The sequence below is a fragment of the Cydia fagiglandana genome, chromosome 9 (genome assembly GCF_963556715.1).
Source record: "Cydia fagiglandana chromosome 9, ilCydFagi1.1, whole genome shotgun sequence".
Classification (NCBI taxonomy): domain Eukaryota; kingdom Metazoa; phylum Arthropoda; class Insecta; order Lepidoptera; family Tortricidae; genus Cydia; species Cydia fagiglandana.
Window position 1 is genome coordinate 10,729,333 of NC_085940.1, and position 12,432 is coordinate 10,741,764.

The window sequence follows — 12,432 nt, forward strand, 5'->3', positions numbered from 1 at the left end:
GCTGGTTGAATTGACTTTTAAATGATGGTTTTGGATGATAAATATTTAATAACATTCATTTGGTTTGATTTTGTTTGATATTTTACATAAAATATTTGCTTCGGGTTGGCGTGGTGAAAAAAAAAGTATTTCACTCGGGACCAAATTTTGTTTAACCCTCGTGCTTTGAAAACTTCGCAACGCTCAAGATTCCATTTTTCGAACCACTCGCTACGCTCATGGTTCAATTTTGGAATCTTTCGCTGGCTCGGGTATCAATATTAGCACGAGCGGTTAAACAACTTTTAAAACAAATAACTATTATTTGTTTATTGAAATGTATTGTTTATTGTTACCTGTTGCAGTTATAAGGATACGCCCGGATTGCCGCTGCGGTATTCCTACGACGGCATACTGAAGGACCTGCTAGTGTACTGTAAACCAAAGTGCCCTAAGAAATTGTTCTACCAGATTTTATCTATTAAAGTTAACGAATTGGACAATAAGAAACAGTTCAAATGTTTATGGGTAAGTGTAACATTAACTTTATAAAAACAAACATAAAAAATACTTTTTTGAAACAAGTCGATATGAAAACAAGAAAAAAAAAAATGTATTCATGTTCGTTCCATCGGCTCTAAACAATACAAAATATGGGTCCAATTGCGTTCCTATTGGTATGCATTTGAGATTAACTTACCAAAAGTTGTCATTATTGACTTACTCGAATCTTCGGAACTAAATAACTTAGTTGATATTTCATTGCAGGTTGGTCCTAATTATAAAGAAGATAAAGAATTAATTTTATATCCAAACAAAGGTGGCAAAGTAGCAGACATATTAGAAGAAGCGGCTAAAGTTGTTGAAATGTCTCCCGACGGGTCGGGCAGGTGAGTGTCTTTATATTATTTTTCTGGAAGGAGTATTTAGTTTAGTTTGATAGCCCAAAACCCTCTTCCAAAACATACTTAGGTACTTGGTTAATATAAGTCTTATTTCTGTTTTATAACTTAGGGTCTCCCCAGATATATCGACTTGCATTCGGCAAGATCGGATAGAAAGAAGCTTTATGTCCTCGCAATAAGAGCGAAAAAGCCGTCGAGCCAGCCGATGCGAGCCAAGCCGAACGACAACTTTTTTGCTCTTATTGCCCAGACATAAAACTTATTCCTGTCGGATTTTGCCGATTCCGCGTCGACATAATTATGTGGGGGACCCTTAAGGCCTTGTCACACTCGATTTGCGTGGTTGTTGTACATACTTATGCTTTGGTTTCCTAGCATATCGGTGCCGTCATATAGCGGTCGTCTTCATGCAAATACTACGACATACATATTTAGTATGGAGACGGCCGCTATATGACGGTACCGCTATCCTAGGAAAACCGATCTTTACCCGCCCAGATTCATGAAATTATAAATGTTTGTTGATAGATTACGGATCGTGGAGGTGTCGTGTCACAAAGTGTTGCCCGGGCCCGACCCCGAGCTGACGCTCGACCAGGTCACCATAGCGCCGCCCAGGCTCTACAGAATAGAGGAGATACCTCAGGACGAGTTGAATCTACAGGTCAGTTGTGTTTACGTAATGTATCTTAACTTGATTTGTGAGTGCAATAGGTGTAATTAAGTATGATCTTAACAATAAGGTCCCTTTTCATGGATAATGTCACATATTATGTTGACGTCTAAAATCTCAGTCCTTTGTTTAGTATTACTTTTTTTTTTAATTTGTCAATGTTGTTTTAGGAGGACGAGGCGTTAGTGCCGTGCGCTCACTTCCACAAGCAGGTGTACGCGACGTTCGGCATCCCGTTCTACACGCGCGTGAAGCACCTCGAGCCGTTCCAGGCCGTCAAAGACCGGCTGCAGGCCAAGCTCGACATACCCAACAAGGAGTGGGAAAAGGTAACCGATATCCACCGACGTCCGGCCGGTGGGAGGTTTGACGACCTTTCTGGCCTACTGGGTAGTGACCCTGCCTATGAAGCCGATGGTCCCGGGTTCGAATCCTGGTAAGGGCATTTATTTGTATTATGATACAGATATTTGTTCCTGAGTCATGGTTGTTTTCTATGTATTTATGTATAATATATATCATTGTCTGAGTACCCATAACACAAGCCTTCTTGAGCTTACCGTGGGGCTTAGTCAATTTGTGTAAAATAAAAATGTCCTATAATAATATTTATTTATATCATTGGATATCAATCAGGGCCCGAACAAATCATGCGGATTACGTAAAAATGACGTAATTTTGCACACGTTTGTATTTAAACTTTCGTGTGACATGTCGCAACAAAAAACAAAATTTGAAATCATCCTATGAGTGGTTTGACGTCATCCGCATGATCTGTTCGAGCCCTGGATATCATCATTATCATTTTGAGGTCTTTAACATCTTGACAGATGGTTTAATGATAATCACTATATATATATAATGATAACAAAATAAAGTCCCTGCCGCGTCTGTCTGTTTGTGTTTGTTCGCGATAGCAGGCGTAGCTCACTCCGCGATTTCGTCGCTTTGCAACAGGTAGCTATAAGTAAATCTGTCGCACACGAATTTTGGAGGCTAGTCTAGCTAGGCATAAGCCGCGCGTGGCGCTGTCACCACCTAGCGGTCATATCTGTTCTGATCGTAACAGACGCGTTTTGTTAGAGAGTGAGTCTTCTGTACCTACTATTATTTATTCTGTGGCGATAGACTCAAAAACTACTGTATTTGTATTTTTTGGAAAACCTTGTAGTTTAACACGTGTTCTTTTTTGTTTTAGTACAATTTCGCTATAGTGACAAATGGCAGACCTAACTACATAAGTGAAGGAGCGACAATAAACATATTCGACTTCAGGCCGAGTAGTAACGCAAGTAAGTACCTCCTCCTACCGTCACAAACTTTACATTGGCAAGCTATTGGTGTTCGGAGTTTTTCACGGGAATAGATCCGTTTCCGTCATTCCCTCGCAGTTACTCATTAAAGCAAAATGTGAGACGCAACACACATAAAAAAAATTGGATAGGTGAAATTGGTATTTCACCTATCCAATTTCTTTATGTGTGTAATGCAAATGTTAGGGTGGTCCCTACCGGAGCGCGAAATAGCACCTTGCGTTCGTGTATCACGGTTTGGCCTTTGACATCGATGTACAGTCAGTAAAACTATTATCTTAGCACCCCTGCATACAATCATGTAGGTATACTAACAGCTATGCCGACTGTTAATTCGGGCTGTCAATGAAAGTGACGTCCCACGGGTAAAGGTACCTTATGTCGATTGGCGCTTACGCTATTATTAACGCCGCTCCAATATTATTGCGGCGCTATGTGACGTAAGCGCCAGCCGCCATAAGGTACCTTTTTTCGTCGAACGTCACAAATGAACAATAAGATTCAAAATGTTCCTGCATTCGGGTACAGAGTAATAAGTATGAACGGCATTCCAATATGACAATTTGACGTAACGGATCTCTTCTCCGGAAAATGTTATTACAAAATTCAAAATTGTTGATGGCCATCGCTCGAGTCCGTCCCGGAATGCGTGCTAAAATGTAAGAAGATCTGTCGCTTCCAGACGCGACGGGGCGGCCGTGGCTCGGGCTGGACCACATCAACAAGACGCCGAAGCGCTCGCGCGTCAACTACCTGGAGAAGGCCATCAAGATCTACAACTGAGCGTGCGCCGCCCCCACCCCGCCGCGCCGCCGGGACCGCGCTAGGGCCCCGATACTTATGTAAATACGATTCACTTTCGTTACCGACTTTGTCTGTTATCTATTTATGACGTTTGGAAGCAGATCGATATCATTTCCATATTTTTGCAATGCGGTGGAGTCCATGTTTTATACATTAGTAGATTAGACCATATTGTATGTACATATTTTGTAATTTTAAAACGCATATTTATATGGGCCCTAGACGTAACCGTTTTTCGAGTGAATGTAACTAAGCGCCGGGCGGTATCACAGGCTCCTGAACTAATATATGTGCGACATAATTCAAGCATAAGATTGTACTTTCATCAATAAGTAGAGCGGACGCGGCGCCGTATGACAATTAAAACCGCGAAATTATATCAAGCCGCATTTTGATGATGGTGTGTTTATAACGCCGTTTTTTGTTCATAACCGACTCTCTATCTATCATATCTATACATATTTCATTAGTTCAGTTGTGTGTTGGTGCCTCCCTGTTAAATTTATAAAATAGGAGGAACGTACGTCAAATGTTTAAGTGCTTGACACTATCCGATTAATTGCCACTTTCATACTTAATACATAGTGAAAAAGTTGGTTAATTGTTGGAATTAGATTGTCAAATACATACTAGGATGTTTAGACAGTACGGCCTAGCAGCTGGGTACAGTCCGCGTCGACGTAAGTTATGTTCACTCGACCACAAACACCAGTTCGACCTGTACCGCGCTATTTATTATCTATTTATATATATTTGGACCATAGGTGACATTCATTGTTGTTTAATAATTGGAATCAGTAGTCCTGCTAGCAGATGTACGTAACATTGTTTTTTATAATTGAACGATTAGCCGAATTACTTTTCTAAACATTGTGTAGGCCAATCATTCTATAATATATCCCTCGTTACAGTCATGTTGTAGAAGTAGTCTAAACTAAAATGACGGGCTCCTGGCTCACTTGTAAATTTGTTTTAAAGAAATTACTAAACCATTTAAAAACCAAATGCTTTCAATTAGTTCTAAAACGCCAGACACCACGAGAGTTAAAGCGTGCATAATGACTGACTGACCTAAAATCAGAGTGCCTATCGCGGCCTTTTATTTTTTCGTCTATTTGTCTTTCTATCGCTGAAATATGCGAAAGCGGCAGAGATGCAGATAACGAGATTTCGATTTTCGATGTTCGCGGTAGCCCTTCAAGTCAAATTCATTAGTGTATATGTTTCATCCCCTTATTACTATTGAATAAGTCGACTAAGAGCATTCATCTACTGTTAATTCATCAAGACTATCTTCTAAGTCACCACTAGAAAAAGCGACTTTGCATACGTTTAAATTTAGAAAATAATGCAAAAGGAGAAGTGCGTTTCAGATGATAAGCGGATACTCTTTTTATTTCTCACTAGACGTGTAAGCGTTGTGAAGCATTTTATTGTGCAGCTAAATAACCTTATAACGGTCAGGCAATGAGTCATTTTAGCGTAGACAGTATCGAACTTGGTAAGTGAATGTCGGTTATGTTCAAAGTATCTCAGTTTGGTATTGCCTTTTAGCATTTCCAGTGTCGAAAATCGTGTTTGGCCTCCCCCAATACTTAGAATGTCGAATAAACTTTATTTATACTTAAGCACTGACTGGTCGGTCGGTCGCACGTTGCCGGACGACCGGGGGCGACTACTGACCGACCGGTAGCATTTTTGGTGATTCGACTCGAGCTCAGCATTTCTACAGAGTATACAGCATTATTTAGATACGAGTTTGTACTATGGAGATATATTATAACGATGTTTAAGGGTATTATTATATGTATATAGTCAAATGTGCCTGTGTGTGGTCGCTTTTTGGTATACGTGGCCTATAGTCGTTTGCGACAAGTCGGCGACACGCATTTTATTTACGAATTCTCGGTGGTAAGATGTAGATGTTCCTTATCTCTGGGTGACCGTCCATCAAAACAGAATATTACAGCTGCAGTGAGCAATCCTTTGCTATCCTATTTTCTTGGAAACGTTCGTATTTATCATGCTACTGCAGTCAACCTCAATACTTTTTAATTTATACTGAGACTGACTGAAATAACATACACACGTCTGTGCGATTCCGTGAAAATACGATGGTAAAGGATTATTCAGTACATCTGTATATAATATTTGAACTGAATGGGGGAGGCACCTGTCAATTTTAGCGTCTTAGGCATTGTCGAATTCCCTACATAAAAACGAACCATCGTTGAGTATTTACAATTAGCTTTTACCGGCCTCTCTCATTCAACGTGGGTTGTATTATAATTACTATCATTAAATATTAAATGCTTCATATAGCAAGAATAAAATCATGAAATGTATGTAATAATCAATTTTATTGAAGAAAAAAATTCGCTTTAATGAAATAATAATAAGTGGTACGGAATGTATTTTAGTAAGTAATTGCTCGAAGTATTGTCTATCAAGGCAGATATGTGGTCTAGACAAAGTGACCACCTCTGTATTCCACTGTATAAAAGTATTAAATGGCATTAACGGTAGATTTGGTAAATAATCTATACCATAATATTATAGTTCGTTTTTTTTAGCATTAGAAAGAACTTGCAAGAAGGTAAGCGATCTTGAAAAGTCTTTTAATTGAAAAACGCTTTTTAAAAATTAAAAACTTATTACTTATGAAAGCAGAAGAATATAAATGATCGTATTAGATTCATAATTGTTACATATATGCCGTAATTTATTTTTAAAATGTGTTTTTCAAAGACACATCAAGATTGTTTACCTTATTTCTAATGCTAAAAAAACGAACTATAGATCCAATGAGGGTTTCCGCGATCGAGTTTTTCACTAGATGACAGCCCCGTGGCGAGAGGTCTAGCTGTCATAATCCACCAATCATGTTTAACCATGTTTTTTTTATTGATGGATTTTGACAGCAGCTGTCCAAAAGACCTCGTCACGGTGCTGCCATCTAGTAAAAATCTCGATCGCGGGAACCCTAATTGAATTTACTAGTGCCAAACTGCGTTAGGTAATGAAAGTCTTGTTAAGAACGTAATAAAGATGAATTTGGGATTTGCTTTGTTTGGTAGACGGTCACCCATAGTCGCGCTTGATCCGCATACTTTAATAACATAGACTAAAATAATATTGTTATCATTTATACTGTCTGTAATACTTAATTATTATGTTACGTCATTTTATCATGTGTTGAACCTTGACCATTGAATGCTCTCATAGACAATCCTAATAAAATTTCATTATAGTTTTTTTTTTTCTATTAGCATCATCGAATCAAATTTAATCCCCATTGTGATAAAATAGTAACTATTAGTGAGGCTTGTACATAATAGCTCCTGCACATAACTATCGCGGACCTGTAGGTTTCAGCTTTTTTCTAACTTAAAAAAAACTAACGATACGTGAGTTCTTATGTAACCTGTTTTATATAAAATATTGAAGTGTGGATAGTATAAAATATTCTGATTGTCGAATCACCAAAAGGCGGCGCCGGGACCCGGCGCGGCCGCAGCACCTATGTAACTAGCACCACATTGTTAAGGCTGAAAGCCGCTCAGAACATCCGAACGTGTATAATGTTACTATTTAATTTTAAACTAATTTTTTGCCGGAAATAATAGTGGCAAATGGGATTATAGTTTCATAGTTGATTCACTATTTAGACCCGTCTGTAGGATTCGGACCTCGAGCAGAGTTCCGTGACAACTTACCTACAAACTATTGGAGGGAGTTCCAATGTTTGTTATGTTGGATGTGAATGTTTCACTGAATATAATCCTATATTTGTTTACACTTGTTTGTTTTTAAATTTAATACCTTTTACCTCTTTATGTGACGTTTAACGTGACGGCCATTAGCCATGTTAAATGAATCGCATACAGCGTAGTGCCAAATGGTCGACCGATTACTCCCTGCGGCACCGCGCGTTTACTGAATGCTTATATATCGCAAGTGGGCCGCGTGAGCCTTGGCGAAATAATGCAATTTCTTGGTGTATTTCCATTTGTCCCCGCCCCACGTGACGGCGCCATACATGACGCGGGGACATTTGGGGCGATTGATTCATTTGAAAACACCTATTCCCGTCTGTGCCAACAAATAGGTATATTATAAACTGAAATAAATACTTCATTGTAAATGGATATATTGACTTGCTGCATGACGTTTTGCCATATATTTATTCTCGTTTTAAGGAAGACACTCGACAGGAATAAAAATCGTTATTATTACTCTTGTTTGTAGTTTGTACCTATTCATAATCCAAAAACAAGTGATTGAAATGAAATAAGATTTTTCTAAAGTGACGTAGATAGGTAAACAAAGGATTATGAGATCATTGCCCCCGGTCCATTTAATTAACTAGGAGAGCAAGGGCATCTATCTGTTAATTAATCCTCAAAACATCCACAAGATTACCCGATTATCGGATAACGGGATCATCGAGTGGCCGATGATTGGAAAGATCCGAACGAAATTGGACCCTTTCATTATATACCTACACAGCTAAAGTGGTTGCGCTTTTTGCGTAGTAAAATGTATTTTGGCTTTTCGGTTTAGTAGTCGTAAAAGTGCGCTCGAGTAACTTGAGAGCTCTAGATGACTGAATAACTGTGAATACCTAGGAAGTTATACCTACTTGATCTGTAACGACATCGATATTTACGGTTGGTTCGAAATATCCCAAAAAGAGTATAAAACTTACAATTTTATAATTTATAACCAATAAGGACTTGTATCCTAATTTCTAGCTAGTTATCACATTTACCTACATACCGGTTTGCTTTTGTTTCTATAGTAATTTATTACTACTATTACTATTGGGGACTAGTATTCCTAAGCTGGTGGCATGGTGGTATGTATGTGGTTTTACAAACGGCAACACTTTTAACTGTCCATCGGTGGACCTTATTACAAAAGGCATAAGGCCCACCGATGAACAGTTAACAGTGTGGGCGATGGTGCGAATACGAATCGCAAGGTTCACAGTTCTAGCTGGCAGTTCGCTTGACCGTGAGCATTGGGAATACAAGGCCTAGTGATCCGTTTTCCACACAAACACACACGATTCGCTGGGCGACAGATGGGACTAAATATTGTTGGTGGACAGACATACGGGTTTGGGCACGGCACTCTATAGATAACATTTAATTGAACGTGTGCGCTATGTGCGCGCCAACCAAAGCGATAGAATGCAACGCATGTAGCATTGTGCGCGTAGCTATACGTTGGTAGACAATGCTTCTCATTACTCATGAGGTAGGTATACCTACCTATACACACAAGAGCAATGACAAACGTTTTGTGTAGAAAAATTCATACAAAGATAAGTACCCGTTTTTATACTTTTTTAGTGCAGTTGCAATGCACACATTTATGATGACCCGTGGCCTTTTAAAATGGTGTTCTGTGATTATGGTTTGGATAGTCTACCTTCTACCTTAATAAAGGCACATAGGGGCCTTCCCTCACTGCATACTTAGGTATTAGGTATAATAGCTTTAGGTGTTTCGAGTATTAGGTGTTTCAACTTTAGGTAAATCGAGCATAGGTATCCTGAGCTCAGGTAAACCAATTGTAGGTGAAACGTGCAATAGGTAATTCGTTCATTAGGTGTTATGAGCTTTGGTTAATTGATCATTAGGTATTTAAAAAAATAGGTGAAACGAGCATAGGTGATTCAACATTAGGTAAATCGATTTTCGGTATTCTGATATGTAACCTTCTACCTTAATAAGGGCCTTCCCTCAATGCATACTTAGGTACTTATGGCGTTATTCATAAACGCGCTAAAATCGTCAAATAGCTCTTAATGTTTTAAATTTTAATTTATAAATACCTATGTAGGTATTTGTAAGAACGGGATAAAACATAAATTAACAATTTGGGGCTTGAAGTTTTATGAATAAGAGGGTTTAGTTGCTACTCGCGACACTATGTCTGGTGCTGCTATATAGGTAGGTACTGCTATTGGTTCTACGAGCATTTCCTAATAATAGTAATATCTAAGCTACCTTACTAACCAAGACCGTTAATTAATAGACTCTAGCTTATTAGTTTATTCATTAAATTACCTAATGAGAGTAAAAGTAAGACTTGGAAGCAATTTCCGCCCATAATTAAGCTAATCGCCGGCGGCGGAAAACTGGTAATTCGTTTTCAGTAGACAGGCGATTTACCAGACAGATGTAGCAAAAATAACTAAACAACGAATTAGTCAAGAAATTATTAACACTGATTAAATACCTAAATAATTTAAACATGCTATATAATAAAAATAATCAAAGATTCGCAAAGTGGTAAGGGGAGAAATAAAGCATAAAGCTTCGTTAAAGTCATCTGCCGCTCCGTTGGTGCACTGCAATTACTGCAAGAAAACAATAAGTATGTTTCTTAAGTTATCTGAGCAATAACCTCCATAATACCACCTACATACACCTACACGCCTACATAATGAAATTTTGACTCAAGTAATCAATGAAATAAGAACGCAACTAAAACCGTAGCGTCACTATAGAAACATTAGGACCAATAAATAATGCCTATTTTCTCCACACTGCCTCGTAAACGCACTCTTTATTCTTCAAAAACTTTTGAGAAAGTTGCATTTTGTTCACTAGAATAAAATGATGCTAATTTTGAGTTAGAGTTGGAAATAATATTTTAACGTAAAGGCTTTACGTTAAATACTTATTCTTAAACTTACGTGCTTACTTTCACACAGTGAGAATACATACACCCAGTTCGTTAATCCATGTTAATCCTTCTGACCGTGCAAAGGATTCACGTGTCTAACTTGATTTGGCCCATCGCAGTCGGTACAGTTTATCAGTGTCGGCGCCCCGAGAATGCGCCGCCGCGGCCGCTCAATGCCGAGTCGTTAGCTATAATCCGATTCGGGCATTCGAGTATTCATCGCTCGGGCACAAGGAACACAGGCCAGTAGTTCAACACCTGACGTAACTTACATATCACTATTATTGCTTACTCTTATATCTTATTGCCAGGCCTTTTCATCTGTGTCAAAAGGCCTGGCAATAAGATATCTCAATGGCGAGTCGTTAGCTATAATCCGATTCGGGCATTCGAGTATCGCATTCACTGCCAGGGGGCGTGGCCTAGGAACAAACTTGTATGACGGTGGACGCACATTTGCGTCGGGGGCAGTGAATGTGGTATTCATCACTCGAGCACAACGAACACAGGTCAGTAGTTCAACACTTTACGTGGAAGCGGAATACCTACATACTTAATCACTATTATTGCTTACTCTTATATCTTATTGCCAGATATCGTAAATTTTATAGCATTTTCGATCCAGCAGAGTGGTGTTAACGGAATGGTATAAACAATTTCAACCCTAACGATTATTTAGCGTTAATTACCTTCATATAACCTTAATTTACCATTTCACTTGGAATTATCTAAACCAATTCCGTTAACACCACTCCGCTGCACCAAAAATGCTAAGTATAAAATTTACGATGTCTGTTTATTGCTTACTCTTGTAACTTGACGCGCTTAGCACCTAAAAGGTTGGTATTGCCAAATCAAATCCTGTATTTTTATTGAACGTCTTGTAGTCCTAGGAATTTCTGGATGCCTACATTATTAGTATTCCTATCTTCATCAGCGGAGGCGAAGGTGTGTGCTCATTACACCTAAACATTGCGGATTTTGTAGCTAAGGTTTTCAAAAATTAACTGGTAAAGTATTATATTTCCGAAAAGTATAATTTTCGGATCATAATTATGTATGCTGGTCGCCTTACATTTGAATTGTGTTATCATTATCAATATTGGTATTTCGTGTAACACACTCTGTATACAACGGACCTTCTGTACCTTGAACACTGCCGTCCGGGCTTTCGGCATTTCCCCATCGCCCTAGTGCTGCAGAGCCCAGGAATTCGAATGCAAATGGAAAATGCCATTAGATCAGCAAACAGTTGCGATCAAACGTTGCATTGTGCACACACAAATCATTATCGCATACCGCCACATTGTCGGCCCGGTATACCTACAAACTTTAATCAGCGTTGTAGCCTGTAGGTATTACAAACAAAAGAGCAATGAAAAGCGGGTCAATTTGAATAGATTTTTTTTAAATAGATCCGTTTTCCATTGTTCTCAAGATTTGTTTTAGCGTTAACTAAAAATGAAAAGGCGACAAAATAATTACAATTCTACTTTGTAATTTGGGGAGTTTCTTAGGGCCACTTGCACCACCTAACTAACATGGGGTTAAACCAGGAGTTACCATGGTCACCAGTATAATTTGACACTGTTAACGGTTATAACTGCTTAACCCCGAGTTAGTGGAATAGTGCAAGTGGCGCTTATAGTTCGTTTTTTTTAGCATTAGAAAGAACTCCACAGAAGCAAGCGTGCAGTTTTTATCAGGCTCTTTAATTGTTAATAGTTATTGAATTATCTAATGTAGCATGGTCAATACATATAATTTACTTCAAATTATTACCGCTAATAGTGCCAGATTTGGAACCACAAGCTTACTTCTGCGAAGTTCTTTCTAATGCTAAAAAAACCGGACTATAGGGGTTTTCGCGTCTTTCGCTGCGTGTGTGGAGCTGTGGAGGTAAAGGAACCTCTGTGGCTGTCGGATGCTTTTCAGTAGACGCAAAATATCTTAGTTTCTGTATAATTTAAAATATGTCTCGATGTGGCATAAGTACATCAAGTTTAACATCATACATACATATCAACGTAACTAAAATCAATTTTAGCATATAACGTTA

The 12,432-nt window shown here is 38.6% G+C and overlaps 1 protein-coding gene across 6 annotated transcripts in view; it reads left to right on the forward strand.

Annotated features, from left to right (window-relative positions):
* The window catches only part of LOC134667372 (ubiquitin carboxyl-terminal hydrolase 7-like), a 28,969-nt gene extending 21,497 nt beyond the window's left edge, over positions 1-7,472 (forward strand). For 4 of the 6 annotated variants that reach the window (XM_063524760.1, XM_063524762.1, XM_063524761.1 and 1 more), the window contains 6 exons: positions 345-507; positions 748-869; positions 1,413-1,548; positions 1,728-1,886; positions 2,756-2,849; positions 3,538-7,472. In XM_063524760.1, the coding sequence (XP_063380830.1) occupies positions 345-507; positions 748-869; positions 1,413-1,548; positions 1,728-1,886; positions 2,756-2,849; positions 3,538-3,653 (790 nt within the window). In that variant the 3' untranslated portion in view covers positions 3,654-7,472. The remainder of the gene's footprint in view (positions 1-344; positions 508-747; positions 870-1,412; positions 1,549-1,727; positions 1,887-2,755; positions 2,850-3,537) is intronic. The other 2 variants (XM_063524763.1, XM_063524764.1) reach the window with 1 other exon arrangement.
* Positions 7,473-12,432: the final 4,960 nt, after the last annotated feature.